At 41.3% G+C, this 18,965-nt stretch overlaps 1 protein-coding gene across 1 annotated transcript in view; it reads left to right on the top strand.

Annotated features, from left to right (window-relative positions):
• Positions 1 to 6,863: 6,863 nt before the first annotated feature.
• Positions 6,864 to 18,965, top strand: part of LOC143289852 (sulfhydryl oxidase 1-like) — a 28,053-nt gene continuing 15,951 nt past the window's right edge. The window contains exons 1-8 of the mRNA XM_076599043.1: positions 6,864 to 7,262; positions 9,213 to 9,313; positions 12,536 to 12,690; positions 13,537 to 13,627; positions 15,304 to 15,440; positions 15,786 to 16,037; positions 16,843 to 16,972; positions 17,655 to 17,768. Of these exons, the coding sequence (XP_076455158.1) occupies positions 6,980 to 7,262; positions 9,213 to 9,313; positions 12,536 to 12,690; positions 13,537 to 13,627; positions 15,304 to 15,440; positions 15,786 to 16,037; positions 16,843 to 16,972; positions 17,655 to 17,768 (1,263 nt within the window). The 5' untranslated portion in view covers positions 6,864 to 6,979. The remainder of the gene's footprint in view (positions 7,263 to 9,212; positions 9,314 to 12,535; positions 12,691 to 13,536; positions 13,628 to 15,303; positions 15,441 to 15,785; positions 16,038 to 16,842; positions 16,973 to 17,654; positions 17,769 to 18,965) is intronic.

Here is an 18,965-nt window from a genome sequence, read left to right as displayed (position 1 = left end):
TTACACAGTTATGAGCACACACACACACACACACACACACACACACACACACACACACACACACACACACACACACACACACACACACACACACACACACGTTGAAATCACAATTCGCCACTGAGCTACTGTATAGCTTACTCACCTGAAACCGAAAACTTTGAAATTCACACAACCTTGTGAAGAAGAAGAAGAAGAAGAGAAAAGAAAATATCACGATTTTCAACAGCTCCTATCGGAACATCCCCTAACCAAAGACTTTCACAGAAGCAAACCTTCCCAGCAGCTGCCAAGACGAACGTTGCGCATTGCTACGATTAGTAGCTAAGGTGGACGCCAATAAAGCAGAAACTAAAGCCCGCCTTTAATCCCCTGTCACTAATCCTTCTCACTGCTGACTGATTAGGGCTCTTTGTACTGTGTCCAGCTTTAGATTATCGGGTTTAACTTAAGTACCTTGTTCTTTTTTTCTTTTTTTATTATGAGGGCACAACTGTGTTTTAAGTATGTGCATTATGTACATGGTTGTTGGAGATCTGCTCTCTCTCTCTCTCTCTCTCTCTCTCTCTCTCTCACACACACACACACACACACACACACACACACACACAATCAGTGGTTCAATTGGCAGTATATGCTATAGGTGGGCAGGGCAATCGAGTTTTGTATCGTATCGTATCGTATCATGTCGTATTGTGACGTGTTATGTTGTGTCGTGTCGTGTCGTGTCGTGTCGTAGCGACTCATATAGTATCGTAGCACATCGTATCGTATCATGCATCAAGATTCGGATTGCATCGTATAGTACCGTATTGTGTAGTATTGTGTCGCATCGTATCGTAATGTATCATCTATCTATATTCGTATCGTATCGTATCGTATCCCATTGTAACGATTCGTATCGAATCGCATCATTTCGAATCGTAGTGCATAGCATTCGTATCGCGTCGCATCATGTTGTATCGTAGTGCATAGCATAGCTGTTTGTCAATTGAAAGTGACGACGACCAAAGTTTAAACACGTCTGTTCGTGGATTGCGGAATGCAATCGTATCGTGCTGTATCGTATCGTATTGTGTCGCATCGCTGGACTGTTCTGTAGCGGAATGTCGTGTCGTGTCGTGTCGTGTCGTTTGTGTAGTGCAGTGTAAAGGAGTGCAGTGTGTTCTTCTCTGCTCTACTCTTCTATGCTCTGCAGTGTAGTGTTAAGTGTTGTGCAGTGTAGTGCAGTGCAGTTTCAGTTTCAGTTTCAGTAGCTCAAGGAGGCGTCACTGCGTTCGGACAAATCCATATACGCTACACCACATCTGCCAAACAGATGCCTGACCAGCAGCGTAACCCAACGCGCTTAGTCAGGCCTTGAGAAAAAAAAATATATATATATTATAGTGCATTGTAGTGTAGTGTAGTGTTCTGTTGTGTTCTGTAGTGGTGTAGTGTAGTGTAGTGTAGTGTAGTGTAGTGTTCTGTTATGTTCTGTAGTGGTGTAGTGTAGTGTAGTGTAGTGTAGTGTAGTGTTCTGTTGTGTTCTGTAGTGGTGTAGTGTTGTGAAGTGTTGTGTAGTGTAGTGTAGTGTAGTGAAGTGTTCTGTTATGTTCTGTTGTGTTCTGTAGTGGTGTAGTGTGGTGTAGTGTTGTGAAGTGTTGTGTAGTGCAGTGCAGTGTAGTGTAGTGTTCTGTTATGTTCTGTTGTGTTCTGTAGTGATGTAGTGTTGTGAAGTGTTGTGTAGCGCGGTGAGAGAGTTAGAAGGATTGAGTGAGAGAGAGTGGTGATGAAAGAGAGAGAGATCGACAGGACAGAAAAAAAAACAGGGAAGAGGAGGGAGAGAGAGAGAGAGGGGGGGTGAGGGGGGCAGGAAGAGAAGAGAGAGAAGATGTATGTGTGTATACATCAGTATGTCAACTCGCATGCGCCAATTATAAATGCATGCATGCATGCGTGTGTGTGTGTGTGTGTGTGTGTGTGTGTGTGTGTGTGTGTATGTGTGTGTGTCGCCTATGTATATGGGGGTGGGAGGGGGGTGCCTTAAAACGCTAACTTGAAAACGAAAGTTTAACGGGGATATCACTGTCGTTATCCATTGGAAATACAATAAACGTCAGTGCCTTCAGTTCACAAAACGGCGATAAATTCGTGATAGACTTCAACAGCTGCGATCAGCTCTGTACATCATATCGTATATTAAGAACACATGGTGCTGGGGTTGTGACAGTTTAACAGGAGCCATCGACAATATATCATGATACCTGAGGCACGTGTGTGTGTGAGTGTGTGTGAGTCAGTGTGTGTGTGTGTGTGTGTGTGTGTGTGTGTGTGTGTGTGTGTGTGTGTGTGTGTGTCGTGTGTGTGTGTGTGTGTGTGTGTGTGTGTGTATGTGTCGTGTGTGTGTGTGTGTGTGTGTGTGTGTGTGTGTGTGGTGTGTATGTGTGTGTGTGAAGGAGAGACTCAGTGAGAGAGAAAAGCACTAAGACAGACAGGACAAAAGAACAACAACAAGTGTCGGCGTGTGTGCTCATGCGCGTGCCTGTGCGTGCATGCGAACATGTGTGGCATGCGCACGGCATGCGCGCTCCATCGCACGCGTCAGTGTTGGTGTGCATGCGCATGGGTAGGTATATATGTGCGATTGTACGCGCGTCTGTGTTTTCCTTGTCACCACAGAAATCACGGGCCGTTCACTCGCCAGTACAACCACGTTCTGATGATCATCTGTCTCAGTCCCCTTCACTGCACACCACTGACCACCCACCACCCTCCTCCACATGTCAGTCCCACCTGTCTCCACCTCTCACCTCGCCCCGCCCCCCCCCCCCCCCCCCCCAACCCCCATCTTCCCACCTCCCCTCGCCCCTCTTCCCTCCCTACCACACTGACACGCACACACGCACAGTCCTGACACGCTGATACACGCAGATCCGTTCGGAAGGAGACTGATCTCACGGTCCAATGATTAATCTCGCCATCAGTTCGCGCTCGATTAACTGCCCTTGCCGGCTAAATATACGCATCGGTGGGGTCGCATCACACCGCACGCAGAGGACCTCCCAGCAGTTGGTTATACGTATGATTGACTGCTCGGATTGGAATCAAAGGTCACCACGAACAACTATAATGGGGTATAGGCTGCGCGGGACCGTTCAGTTCAGTTCAGCTCGGTTAATTACTTACGGAGGCGTCATAGTGTTTGGACAAATCCATATACGCCACATCACATAGTCTGCTACGAGCAGATGCCTGACTACTATAAGCAGCGTAACCCAACGCGCTTAGATCAGCCATCAGATTAATGAATCAAAAACAAACAAACAAACAACAACAACAACAACAACAAAACAAAAAACACCTAGAATAAATAAGTAAATAAATCTTGAAAGAAATGAAATAAGATTTAAAAAAATAAACTAATATATAAAGAAATATAAAATGAAATTTAGATTAAAAAAAAAAAAGGGGGGGGGGGGAAGGAAGCACACACACACACACACACACACACACACACACACACAGGAACACACACACTGACACACACACACACACACTCTCTCTCTCTCTCTCTCTCTCAGGCACACACACACACACACACACACACACCATCCCACTTTCCTGGGATCAGTGGTGACCGCAGTCGGCCACTGATATCACCTGAGGTTGGGTGTCGATGTTAATCCTGAATATAGCTATAACTGTACTGAATCCTGGGTGCATGGTCTGTTATTTTAACTCTTGTCACCCAGAACATAGACACTAGAATTCCCTAGTAGCGTCTTTGCTGAGAACGAGGAAGAAAACCATATGTAGTATCCCTTTCAATGATCAATAGGTATACTGTTTTCGAGTGAGAGAAAAAAAATTAAAAAATAAAAAAAACCAGGGGGCGGGGGTGGAGAGGGGCGAGGAATGGGGGACTGGAAAAGGTGGGGGGGGGGGGGGGGGGGGGGAGGAGGGAACTAGTTAGAAAGGAGTGTGGTGTGGAGAGAGAGGGGGAGATAAATAGTAGTAGCTGAGCAGGAGAAGTGGTCAGTATTGAGTAGTAGCAGAAGAAACAGAAAGATAGACTGAAGAAAGAAAGGCAGAGGCAGATAAGAAAAAAGAAAGCCTGATAGGCGGAGAGCAAAGGCAGGGAGAGAGAGAGAGGGGGGTGGGGGGTGGGGGGTGGGGAGAGGACAGAACAATTTTTGAAAGGAAAAATTGAAAGGAGGTAAAGAAAGTAAAATGTCAGGCAGAGGCAGAAAACAATAAATGAAGAACACTACTGCTGCTACTACTACTACTACTACTACTGATAATAATAACAATGATAATAAAATAAATAAATAAATAAAAGTAAGGGGAAAAAACAGAACTTGAGAAACACGCAGGCGAAAGAGAAAATACGGGGAAAGAAAGAACAACACCAAAAAAAAAAAAAACTTTGGGTGTCTGATCCCCATGACGACCTAACATTTTAAGCCCCCCCCCCCCTATCCCCCACTCACCCCCCATACCCCCACCCCGTAACACACACACACACACACACACACACACACATAACATGAATACTTTTTTACACTAATATTCACATGCATTCCCTTTCCTTTATCCCCTTCTTTACTCCTTTCCGTCTAAAAACACTTACAGTGAATAGACGTTAAATTGAAGATAAAACACACACACACACACACACACACACACACACACACGTCAGTGTCACGGCACGGTGACACTCCCCACCCACCCCACCCTCCTCAGTCACCACTCAACAGCTTTCACTTTGAAATAAACGAGAGTGTGCACTTTGACTGACAACGTCGCTCGGCGTCAGTGGTAGTGGAGGTGGACGGAGGTAGAGGAAAGGCGTTCTGGGCAGAAAGGGTTGGAGGGGGTCAATGCCACTGAACAGTGGCGGCTGGCGAGGCAGCGCCCACCCATCAATGCACTCACCCACAGATATATATATATATATATATATCTATATATATCCCATACAGAAGAATTGTCACACATGACCGTCGGCACGCATGCACTTTGACAAAACGGACGAGAGCATGCCGGGACTTTTGACAGTGCATGTGACACAGACCTATTATCTAGATGTCAACCAGGAGTGGGCGGACAGCAGCAGCGCTATGATGATAATAATAAGTGTTATTTCCTCCTGCTGCTGCTCCTCCTGCTCATGCTTTTCCTTCTCAGTGGCCACTCCCCCCCCCCCCCGCCCCCCCCAAGCCCCCCAGGCCCACACCCCCCTTCTTAGTGTCTACAGCGTGCATCCGCATCATTATTTGGGAGGTTTTGCCTGCATTGTCAGAGCCGTGAGACAGCGTTTCGTAACTGACGATGATGTTTGGGGTTTGTTTTTGTTTTTTGTTCGCAAAGCTGAGGGTCTACCGTGTACCCACATTCCCACCCCCACCCCTTCCTCCCACAACCCCCCACTCCGACCCACACACCCACACACCGGCCCCAGGAATGATGCACTCGATCCTAGTCTACAGTAAAACTAGTATGTTATCTTGTGTACTTTGAACCCGATCATTTTTTTTATATATATATATATTTTTTTTATACATGTTCCACTTGAAAGAAAAACAAAACAAAACGAGACAGGCCTATATGATATGATCTGACAGTCTGTCTCTGTCTCCGGCGGTCTCTTTCTCCGTCCCTCGCTCCCTACCCCACCATAAATACATCTATCTATCTATATACATAGAGGCACCGCTCCTTGCAGAACTGAAGCACTGAGGTAAATACCAAGACCGGTTTAAATATACTATATATATATATATATATATATATATATATATATATATATATATAAATTGCTTTACAAAGCAAGCCACGGCGATATCATACACTGGCATAGCACACTACTATATAAACTTGAGCTTTAAAGCACCAGCCAAGCGAGGCTATACACATAATACATATATGTAATCACATTGCATGCATCGTACAGGCAAGTATACACTTCAGACATATATAGGCGTACAGGCAAGTATACATTCAGATCAACATATATAGGCCTACATGCCTTCATATACTCTCACTGCCTTTCGCACACATGTATATATAGCTGAGTTGTCGTTAGAAATGTTTGTTTGCTTATCATGTTTCAAAGAGAGCAACAATGCGAGTTCATAAATGAAAGAAATAGTATAGAATTTGATCGTGGTTTTACCACTGGCACGGACGTACAGTATATAGAGTTATAAGTCCGTGCTAGTGTGTACACCTTGACATGATGATTTGTTTAGTTGGCATTTCAATGGTGATGTGTTGCCAACTTTTAGCTGTAAGTCAAGTTTTGGCGATCTCTGCAGGGATCACAGCCATTTCACTCTACGCTGGGCCATTCTTCAGTTCGTGAGGAAAACTATGATGTTAGCGTTGACTATCTTCCTTGAGCGTTCTCGTTTTGAGTAAAGTGTTGAAGTGGTTTAGCAGCGGAGAATGCAAAACCGCGGCAGTTTTTTTTTTTTTTTTTTGTTAAACGAGACAGAAGCTGAATCCGGCTGTGTCAGGAAAAGGGAGCAAATTAATGAGTTGCATTTCCTTTAAGTGGGGAAAAAAAAAAAAAAAAAAAAAAATATATATATATATATATATATATATAATATACTTGTACAAGTCTCTTTCCTCTCTTAACCCCACCCCCACCCCCACCCCCCACCGCCCCACCAAGCCCCGCTCTTTAAACACCACACGTTCCCCCAACCCTCCTCCGCTCCCCACCCCCCACCCTTCCCCGTCCAATTTTCCCCGTTATTGACCCCCGACCCCCTTCCTCCGACCCTTTTATCTGATCTTCCTGTACTCTTTAGCTTCAGGAGATCATGAATCACCCACAACATCCGGTTAGTGTTGACGTCTGCACACCAGGACGAACACGTACGCCAGAAGAAGTGACAGACTTGAATCAATAACTAACAGCTGTGAACACGCTTGAAGTCATGTACACTGATAGCTGACTGTCATTGGGAGCTGTCACCGTAGGAGAATGTGTCGAGTTGATAGGTGGTTCCATTTGATAGCCATTCTGTGGCTGTTCGATTCCACTGGCCTCAATGGGCGCGCCGGTTTATGGTTTGTCAGAGCGAAACCAAGAAAACGTGAGGGGTTATACTCAGCTGATGATGATGTCATAGTGTTGAACATTGAAAACTTCAGAGAACGTGTTTCTGGTAAAAGTATGGTATGGGTGATTGAATTTTACAACAGTTGGTGTGGCCACTGTGTGAAATATGCTCCCACTTGGAAGAACTTTGCATCAGATCTGAAAGGTTTGGTGAATTTCATCTTAGTGCACACATTTAATCGTATCACTTCTCACATACCCACGTGCCTACGCACACACACACACACACACACACACACACACACACAGACACACACACACACACACACACACACACACACACACACACACACACACACACACACACACACACTACCCATTTATATGTGCATACACAAGGATACTATATAGCATATATGCGCGCGTGTGTGTGTGCGCGCATGTATGATGGCCAAGTGCTGAATACATGCTATCTAAAAAAAAAAAGTTATGTTTTCTGTTAAAAAATACTACTCTTTCATTATTTTGGAGTAAGTGATTGTGAAGTGCATCACTCAGCCTCTGAAATCAGTTTTGTTAGAGATATATATAATGGTAAAAGAAAGCACAGGTTGTAGTGAACACAAATGACATGTGATAATGCCTTCATTTGCAATGATGTATAAAATGCAAACTTTTCACTACTCTCTGACTATGACAGCAGACATACAGACATGTATAAAATCAGACAGAATAATATTATTAATAGTACAAACACTGTCCCTCTTTGTGTCTGTCTCACTTTTCTTTTACAATATTGTTAAGTGAACTTTGAAATTAAGAAATGACATATTTATAACATATCCTGCACTGATTAATAATAATATTAATAATAATGATAGTATTTATATAGCGCTGAATCTTGTGCAGAGGCAAATGCATTGCACATTGGAAGGGTTTAAAAAAAAGAGAGTATTTTTCCACTGTAGAGCTGCAGATCATCTGTACAGATCAATCTAGTATGAGATAACTGTTTACACATTTGTATGTGAATCTTGTACATTAATGTAGAATTTTTTTAGTTACAGCTATAAAATTTTACTTCAAGTGAAACACATTTGCAAGTTAAAGTAAAACATTCAGTCAGTAGAAACTGGAAGTAAAGATAAGATAAATTTTATGGTATATTAGTTACATATCTGTATAATGTAAATTTATAATTAAATAGACAAATAAATACTGTGTGTGTGTGAGTGTGTGTGTGTGTGTGTGTGTGTGTGTGTAATTAGATATGAAGATTTGTACTATAGTGCATACACAGACATATGTAATTTTACTGAATACTGTTAGATGTCATTGTGTATTTGTCAAGGCAGAGACATGTTAATGAGTGCATGATTATGTTTTCAAATGTTGTATACAAAATCATTTTGATGCAAACCTATTTTGACACATATTTTTGTGTGTATACATACATCATTACATCATACATGAGGTATGTCCTTTTATTTCAATCAACCTTTGTGATTGTTGTTGGAATCTCTGGAAGTCAGGATGTATCATTTGTAACATACCACTAGTGCTAAACAGAAAGTGTTTGGCATACAATACAATTTACAATAAACTATTCAGTAATGAAAAGAAAAATTGCATCTTGTGAATTTTCAGAAATGATTTTTTTGTGGAAATTGCCAGATAGACCTCTCACCTGGACAGACATTTTGAACTCAACAACTCAGCCTCCACTGAGCCAGGACCCAAGGCCTGAATAACTTGACCTTAAGAGTGTCTGTCAGCCAATAAGTCATTTACCTCGACTCTCTGCAGGAGTCAAAATTATAAAGTGCTCTTAGATCCTGCTGGAGTCCATCCACTGCCTCATGTGTCACATAGAAAGTCTTAGAACGAGTTAGTTTTTAATGGTGTTTTTTTTTTTCCAGAGCGTTCATGTTTCAGTCTTAGAATAAGTTGGCTTTACATAATGGTGTTAATTCAGAGCATTCATGTAAAAAAACAACAACAACTTCAGTCTTAGAATAAGTTAGTATTAATGATGTTTTTCCAGAAGATAATGTTTCAGTCTTAGAATAAGATAGTTTTAATGGTGTCATTCCAGAACATTCATGTTTCATTATTGAAATCAGTGCATTGAGGTGTTGCTGTGCTGTGCCTTCAGGATGGAGACGGGTGGTGTCTGTTGGTGCCATTGACTGTTCTGATGAGAGAAACCTTGAAGTTTGCCGCGAATATGAAATTGAATCCTACCCTTGTATCAAGGTAACCCATGTTTTTGATTGTTGACAATAGACTGCTGGATAGTTCTGCTGCTGGTATTTTGCGCATGCGCATATGAATTTTACTGAAAATCGCGAGCATTGCTAAAGGTGATCAATATATGCAAAAGCAACAAACATGTACTGTCCTCCATTACTTCAGTTGATAGCCCCCCAAACACTGTAAAATGAAGTGCCATCATATGCATAATTAAAAAACAAAACAAAATATGAAGCAAAAAGTTGGAAAAAGAAGCCTGTTGTTTCACACGTTCTGCCTCTCGATCGGCTTTGTTGCCCTCAGTATCAGAGAGCCAATCAGCTTTAAGAGCACAGATCATGTGATGTGCATCTGCATTAAGTCATGTAAACACAGAACTCTCCAGTGGTCTTTTGTAGAAAAAGATAAAAGAGGGAGGAAAAAGAGGAGAGTGACCTAATGGATATAATTCACAGAGAAGGGGAAAAAGATCTTTTGCCATTGATATAACACAGGATTTGGAAGCTCTGCTGGCAAGAGGCCAAAGTATTTCTTGAGATGACATGAACCAGTACAACAATGACCATTCCTCACGTCTGCTGCACTAATGTTTTCACAAGATGTTTGTTAAAGGATTTCTTTTTAAATTTTTCACTTATTAAGAACTGCAGATAACATAGTCCCAAGGAACTCTGAAAGTAATATTACTATAGAAAATTAAATGTTTTCCAAATTTGAACTAAAAAAAAAAAACAAACCCATAACAAAACATTGTGAATAATTACAAACCAGCTTATCAAAAAAAGCTTAAATCTATCCCTTTCCCCATTTTTGTCATTCTTAAATCTAGAAATGGAGCACACTGGTTACAACTACTAGTTCTACTTTTTAAGATTTTATTTTTGGTAGCACTTCCACCACCTCAGCCCTTTCTGTTCATATCATTCAGCAGTGTATTCATACTTTTTTGTGTGTGCTCATCACAGTGGTATCAGTGCTATCACTGATAAAGCTCTGCTGTATGATTCGTGGTGTGTGCTTGATACAGCTGTATGCTTCTTTTTAGTTTTACTTTCAGTGTGTGTTTTTTGTTGTTTTTTACTGCATTCAGCTGTTGCCAGCTGCTTATGTGGCAAGACACAGTGCTGTGCCAGCTGTTGTTTCTCTGAGAATACTGTTTTGTTCTTCACTTCATCACTCCACTGGGCTTGTGAAACGGAGACTTGCCCTCCATTGCTCAGACTTGTAGTACGTATTGTAAATAGGTGAACCAGCCAAGATTTGTCAGTTTAATTTAATTATTCATTGAATGCATCAGTCATTTGTTTATTTTTCAGTTCATTTTATTTATTCACTTGTTATTTTTTTATGTTTATTTGATCATTGATTTTATTTATCTATTTATTTATTCATTTATTTTTATTTCAACTAAGCAGAAGTGCTTATAAATTGCATTTCTGTAATATCTAGTCATTAGTGATGCATTTTCCTAAGCAGTTTGAATAAACTTATAATATTGCTGCAATGGAACACCTTCACAAAAAAAAAAGAAAAAAATGATGAAAAAATAAATGCTATGTCACTGCTTGCTTACGAACACAAGAATATATATGCTTGTTGATTGCTGTAACTTATGTCGAGGTATGTGCAACTGTCTGATCGATCATCAAAGTGGTTATTAGAACTTTATTCAAATTATAGTAGCATATCATATGCAGGCATGGGCGAATTGCTCAAGATAGGGGAAAAAACTGGAAAACCAGCATCAGTTATGTGGATGGGAAGACCTTGCCAGAGATCTGGGCTCTCGACATCAAGTATTCACAGTATTGTAGGTTTTGTCAAACCCTTGTTTATGCTGAGAACTCATTATTATTTCTTTCTTTCATTCTGTTTTTCTTTCTTTCTTTCATTTATTCTTACTTTGAATTTCCTTCATTCATTCTATCTTCTTTCTTTCATACTGCTGGCTTTTCAGCCATTCTTGAATGTCTGTCAGAAACAATTACAGTGAACAGAAGGTCATATTTACCAAGACATCTTCCTCGATTCATATTCAGCAGCATGACATCTCAGTGTAAACTTCTATAAACTTCTCTCTCGCTCAGTGTAAACTTCTGTACTTCAGTCTCTCATTCAGTGCAAACTTCTGTACTCATAGATCTATGTAAAATTCTGTACTTAAGTATCTAATTCAGTGCAAACTTCCGTACTCATAGATCTGTGTAAAATTATGTACTTAAGTATCAAATTCAGTGCAAACTTCCGTAGTCATATCTCTGTGTAAAATTCTGTACTTCAGTCTCTCACTTTGTGCAAACTTCTGTATTCCTATATCTCTTGATCAGTGTATACTTCTGTAATAATATATTCTTCTCTGTTGCTCAGTGTAAAATTCTGTACTTCAGTCTCTAACTTTGTGCAAACTTCTTTTATTCACACCTCTTGTTCAGTGTAAACTTCTGTACTCCTGTCTCTTGCTTAGTGTAAAACTATGTACTTCAATCTGTCACTCAGTGTAATTACTTCTGTACTATCTGTTCTTGATCAGTGTGAACTTTTGTATTCCAATCTCTTGCTCGAGGCAAACTTTTATACTCCTTTGCAGGCATTTCCTTCAATCAGCAGTTGCGTTTTGTGTAAATTTTTATGCAGATGCAAAACTGCCTGCCTTTGTTAGTTTGTATTCACAAACATTCTAAAGCGTGTCGGCTGTACATGATCAGCTGAATGCAGATATCTTGACAAGCAGTAACACCACACACACAGGGACATCTGTCGGGCTTTAGAGACAAGCACAGCTGTTCGATTGGGGAACAAAAACACTATCTGAATGCCACTTTTGTTATGTAAAGTTGTTCACTAACTGCACTGCGTAAATGCCGTTTTGTCAACTCTCTTCCCTGGGAAAGCTGAAGAAGAAGTCGACTCTCTCTCTCTCTCTCTCTCTCTCTCTCTCTCTCTCTCTCTGTGTGTGTGTAGAGAAAATACTAAAGAACACATAGATACATTAATGAATATTAAAGTAAATGGTTTATGATCATGGATGGTCCATTTAATTTCTTTATAATCCCCCCCCCCCCCCCCCCTCTTTGTCAAAATGGCTGTAGATGCTTTTGACAATAAATCATCAAGTCATGTCATGTCTCTCTATGCGTCTTTCTCATTCTTTATATGCATAGTATGTCTCTTTCTGTCACCGTATAATACACAGTTATATACAACAACAACAAATTTATGTTCCAGATGTTTCCTCCAGGCTTCAACCCGGACACAGACAAAGACAAGCTGACGTTGATTAGTCACACTGACGAGGTCTCCTTGAAGGCACAGATCCTGAACTATGTCACCAAACCGGAGTTCACCGCCCCTCCCACCTGGCCTCGACTCTCCCCGCTCAGGTGAGAGCCACCTTGTGTTGTCTGAAGTTTGTGTGATTTACAAGGTGGGAGAGATGGTGATGTGTATGTGTGTATGTGTGTTGTGTTGTGGTGTGTGTGTCTGTGTATGTGTGTGTTTGTGTGTGTGTGTGTATGTATGTTGTGTTGTGGTGTATGTGTGTGTGTTTATGTGTGTGTGTGTGTGTGTGTGTGTGTTGTGGTGTGTGTGTGTGTGTGTGTGTGTGTGTGTGCGTGTGTGTGTGTGTGTGTGTGTGTGTTGTTTGTGTTGTGATGTGGTGTGTGTGTGTGTGTGTGTGTGAGTGTGTGTGTGTAGTGTGTGTGTGTGTGTGTGTGTTCTTCTATTCATGCAGTGTGATTTTAGAAGAAGAAAAAATCTGTTAAAAAGGAGCGAGAGGTTAATACAACATAAGTTGCAAACTTAAAAACAAACAACAAGCAAGTCCAGCTGGACTGAAGCGAACTTTCAGAGAGTTTTACAGTGTTAGTGTCTGTATTTTTTTTGTGGCTTTATGCTCACGTGTGTGTATATGTGTGTGTGTGTGTGTTCTCTCTGTGTGTTTCTCTCTCTGTGTGTGTGTGTGTGTGTGTGTGTGTGTGTGTGTGCCTTTGAGTAGGATCTGGTAGCTCCAAGACTTGACCAGCTCATTGGATCTGTGCATCAGTCAAGTGTCTGGATCTGTCAGTTAAACACAACAAAAGGAAAGTATTTATGCAGTTGGATAAAAAGTCTCCTTGAAACTGAAACTCATTATCATGATGATCGTCTTGATGATGATGATGATGATGACCATCATTGTTCAGCTTCACTTTGTTGTTCAGTTTGCGTGTTTTGTTGATTTCTTCCAGGTCTTTGGGGGACATCTGGAACGAAGCCACAGATGAACACAAACTAGTGGTGGTGGTCTTTGAAGAGGAGAATTCTATAGTGGGCAGAGAGGTATGAATCAGAATCAGAATCAGTTTTAATGTCAATTAAACCTGAACAAGGTTTATAAGACATGCATGCAAAGTTACATAAAACCACGCACAAAATGCAAAACAAAATAGATAAATATTGAACAAGAGATTGAATCCCTCCTGCACGCTATGGCGTTTTTGGCAGCAGTTACTGACAGATTTCCCAAACAGTCCCACAAGTTTGTCTTCCAGTATTAGCTGACTAGGTTTAATAATATTTGGAAAGTATTTTTGAATTTTTTGTATGAATTCTGTTCTGATTTCTTTGTATAATTTGTAGTCATCTAAGAAATGATATTCATCCTCTATTGTTTGCATTGTAAACATGGTCTCCTTTCTTTTGGGCTGTTGAAATATCTGCCTTTTTCTGTTGCGAAATCATGACAGCATATTCTTAATTTGCACAATGATTGTTTTTGATTATAATTAAGATATCCTTCAATCAGATAAGGTTTGGTTCTGTATTCATGAGTAATTTTATTATGAAATAGTAGTTCAGATTTATTTTCAGATTTGTTTCTCTTCCAGAGTAAAACATACCGTATTCTAGTTTATTCATTATAACATGGCTAAGTCTATGAATATTGAATGTTGACTGATTATTCCAAATGTGTCTTAAACCAAGATTCTGTAATATAGTTTCAATCCATGTTTGCTGTTTTGTTTTCTGAATTTCTCTGTAAGCATGTCGTCATACACAATTTTGATATCAGAATTTTCTCGTACCTGTGTTATGTGAAACCAAAATTTTATTATTTGACAAATCACTTGCGTACATGTGTTGTGCGGGGTCATGTTTTCTGGCAATTATTTGTAATTTTGTTATTAGATAAAACAGAGAACTGGAAAAAAAAAACCTTTCTAAATTGTTTGGTTTTCTGACCAATTTCCAGTTTCCAAAACTGAAGCAGGAATTATGAATTAAAAAAAAAAGGGGGGGGGGGGGGGGGGGGGGGGGGGAAGAACATAAATTCATGCAGTTTTATTCTGGTGGTGGAAAGCAGAACTTTTTATTTTTTTTATGTACATGTAACATTTCATTTAAGGTATTGTAATCCAGAGTGATCACTTGTGTTGAGTGTGTGTGACAGTGAAATTGTGTGTGTGTGCGTGCGTGCGTGTGTGTGTGTGTGTGTGTGTGTGTGTGTGTGTGTGATGTACTATAAGTATGTTTATGTGTGTGCTTGTGCAAATACATGTATGTGTGTGTGTATGTGTGTGCACGTGCGTGATGTACATGCAATGTAATGTATATAATTTTTTATTTTTTATTTTATGGGTGTGTGTTTGTGTATTTGTGTGTACATAATGTACATGTACTGTGTGTTAGTGTTCGTACATGTATATATATGTATTTATCTATCTATGTATGCATATATCTATCAGTCTGACAATCTGTCTATCTATTTATCTACCTATCTGTCAGTCTACCCATCTACCATCTATCTGTGTGTATGTATTTGTACACAATGCAAATATGTTATGGAAACGTGTGTGTGTCTCTGTGTGTGTGCATGTGCATATGCCTGTCTGATTGTGTGTGTGTGTGCATTGTGCATGCACCTGTGTGATTGCGCATGTGTGCATTGTGTGTGTGCCTGTATGATTGCGTGTGTGTGCATTTTGTGTGTGTGCACGTCGGCATGACGTACACAGGTGATCCTGGACCTGGTGGACTTTCCGGGCCTGCTGGTGCGCTGCATGCTGAGGGAGGCAGTGGAGAAGTTTGGATCCTTCACCTACCCCTCCCTCTACACCATCAACAGGGACTCCTCCTTCCAGCTCCTCGCACGGTCAGTTACCTCTCTGTCTGTCTATCTGTCTGAGTAGCTGGTCATTTGGATGAGAAGCTAAACCGAGGTCCCTTGTGCAGCACACACTTGCCGCACTGAGAAAGAAACCATGGCAGCGTAAGTGTTGTCCTCAGGCAACAATCTGTTGAAGAAGTTCACTCTGATAGGAACACAAATATTTACACATGCATACACTTAGGCCTGACTAAGCCCGTTAGGTTATGCTGCTGGTCAGGCATCTGCCTAGCAGATGTAATGTAGTGTATATATGGGTTTGTCTTGAGCGCAGTGACGCCTCCTTGAGGAACTGAACCTGAAACTGAATTTGAAACTGAAACCTTGCAGGGGTGGTGGAATGGTGGACACAGATCGGCATGCCTTTGTGAACAAGCTGCTGTCACTGCTGCACTTTGAAGACAGCGAAGGGAAGCGCATCCACATCGACCAGCAGCAGGGGGTTGTGAAGCCCGCTAACGCTGGCAACGTGGTGCAGTTTGAGCAAGAGGGAGAGGAGAAGGGGGTCAAGAAGAAGGAGGAAGGAGAGGAGGAGGAGAAAAAATCACCTCCAGTGACTGTGGTGAACAGTCAGCCTGCCAGGTGAGTTGTTGTGACATGGTGTGTGTGTGTGTGGAAAGAAATAAAGAAAATGAAAGGTGGGGTGTGGCAAAACAGCAGAATTAAGAGCCCACATTAAAAGAGCAAGTACGAAAATAAAGGATGGTGGAAAAAAACAAAGAAACTCTTACATAGACTCTTTGGATAATGCATGATATGCTACATTCACTTTTGAATTATGTATATTTATATCAAAGTATATCGTATACCTGGTCCCCTCCCTCTCTCTCTCTTTCTGTCTCTCTGGTTTTGTATGCCTGTTATAATAGATAATGTACAATTAATTTTGATGTTCAATTATCTTTGCATTTTGGTTACTTTTATGTTTTAATCCTTTCCAGGTGTTCAAACTGCTACATAATCTGATCTGTGTTCTTGTGGAATGTTTAAGTATCTACCTTTTTCAGTTTTCAGATCATTTGCACCTATCCTGAACTCTTTTTCCGCTGTAGGCAACTTTAGTCAACCTGACAGTTCACCACCATAGGCGACCTTAGTTGACATTGAGGGATTATGTTGAATGGATAATTTTTTTTCACACGATAAGAAAGCTTGACAGCTGCAGCCCATGCAATAGGAAATTGGCTAGCCTTCCCCCCCTTGACCAAGTTTTAAGTGACCAAATCCATGATGTTCTGATGTGAACTGGATCATGTGACTGAGAGTGTCGAGTCTGTAGTGTTGGGGAATGTTTTTCATACAGACACTTGGCGGCGAAAAAGTTAAACGTAAAGCCTGTCTGTGTCATGCATCTGCTGTGTGTGTGTGTGTGTGTGTGTGTGTGCAGCAAAGGGGTGCACCTTCAGGACTTGCTCTCAGGACTGCACTACGCCTTCCGGCAAGAAGTGGCCATTTGCAAGACGATCGATGGAGCCAAGCTCGATGCTCTTCGCAACTTTGTGTCTGTCCTGGCCAAGGTAGGGAAGGGGGTGTGGTGGTGAGGGGAGAGGTAATGGGGAGGGGAGAGGATTGAGGTGGTAATGGTGAAGGGAGGGTGGTGGTAATGGTGAGGGGAGGGGATGGGGGTGGTAATGGTGAGGGGAGGGGATGGAGGTGGTAATGGTGAGGGGAGGGTGGTGGTAATGGTGAGGGGAGGGGATGGTAACGGTGAGGGGAAGGGAGGGTGGTGGTAATGGTGAGGGGAGGGGGTGGTAATGGTGAGGGGAGGGGATGGTAACGGTGAGGGGAAGGGAGGGGGGTGGTAATGGTGAGGGGAGGGGGTGGGGATGAGGGAAAAGGGGATGGGAATGAGTGAAGGGGGTACACATTCTTTATGGTGATGTGACTCTCTAAAACAGTATATACCAAGTTCAAAGTATTTTTGATTCACCAACCTCTCAGAATCATCATCATCATTATCATACATGCATACACACACGCACGCACGCAAAGAAATGCATAGAAGCACACACACACTCTCACTTTCTGTGTCACCACTCCTACATGACATCCCATGATAACACACACACACCCTCCTAACCTCCAAACCTAAACTTTTTGTTCTGTTTTATTATTCTAAATTTTGTTCTGATATCACCATTTTATTTTTCAATCGATTATCATTATTCATATTTATTATTATTTTTTTTATTGTTTCAGTTTTTCCCAGGCAGTCCCCAGGTGTCGCAGTTCCTGTGGAAGCTGGTTGAGCTCCTGCGTGGACAGGAGCAGCTGACGGGGGAGAGTTGGGTGAAGCTGATTGAAGGGGCACAGGTGAGTCAGGTCCTCACAGCAGTCACTCTCGTTCCTTCTTCTTCTTCGTTCGTTGGCTGCTACTCCCACCTTCACTTGTATCTACACGAGTGGGCTTTTACATGTTTGGCCATTTTTACCTCGCCATGTTGTCAGCCATACTCCATTTTCGGGGGTGTGCATGCTGGGTATGTTCTTGTTTCCTTAAACCACCAAATGCTGACATGGATTACGGGATCTTTAACTTGCGTATTTGATCTTCTGCTTGCATATACACACCACGGAGGGGCTCAGGAACTATCAGGTCTGCACATATGTTGACCTGGGAGATCAGAAAAATCTCCACCCTTTACCCATCAGGTGCTGTTACTGAGATTCGAACCTGGGACCCTCAGATTGAAAGTCCAGCGCTTTAACCACTCAGCTAATGTGCCCATCTGCTGTTTCAAATCATGTCGCTTGTAATCTTTGTCTGGAAAAGCACCAACCTTGACCCCTCTGTTCTCTCCATGTCAAAAAAATTCATATAATGCTCAGAAGTATGTAAAAAAAAAAAAAAAAAGTGCATGTTTAATGAAAGGAAAATAATTGGAGGAAGTAATTATTGTTTGCTCAGTTTATGTAAAAGTATGTGTTTAATAAAAGGAAAATGAATAAAGGATATGATTATTATTTGTTCAATTTTGATAGGCTGAGATAACTCACAATTATGGATTATGGGAAGATTGCCAAGATTTTTAGAAACATAATTTAAAAAAATAGAATAAAATTAATAAGATAAAATGGAAAACAAAATCTGTGTATCATGGGCAGAAATGGTACTGAAATATTGGTAGATGTATTAGACATAACAACCAGCTATGCAGACATAACAACCAATGTGCATTTATGGCTCTTTCCACCACTGACATGTTATTCTATGCACACTCACTCACTCACACATACACACTTCCACACCCACGCACCCACACAGGAACATTTCAAAACGAGTTCTTCATGGAATTAGCTGTTGAGTTTGATACTGAGAGTTGACCACTTGGCTTGGAAAGGAGAAGGAGAAGCATGCTGTTACAAAATAAATACTATGCATTTGAAGTCCTGCTAGGTAAAATGAACAGATAAGCCTTTCTTGCCTCTGCCTTTGAAACTGTATATTTCAGTCTGCGTCTGTGTGTGTGTATGTGTGTGTGTGAAAGGATGCCCCACTGCTTATAAGCA

Source organism: Babylonia areolata, chromosome 14, assembly GCF_041734735.1.
Source record: "Babylonia areolata isolate BAREFJ2019XMU chromosome 14, ASM4173473v1, whole genome shotgun sequence".
In the NCBI taxonomy this organism is placed as follows: Eukaryota; Metazoa; Mollusca; class Gastropoda; order Neogastropoda; family Buccinidae; genus Babylonia; species Babylonia areolata.
This window is presented reverse-complemented; position numbering and strand designations above follow the sequence as displayed.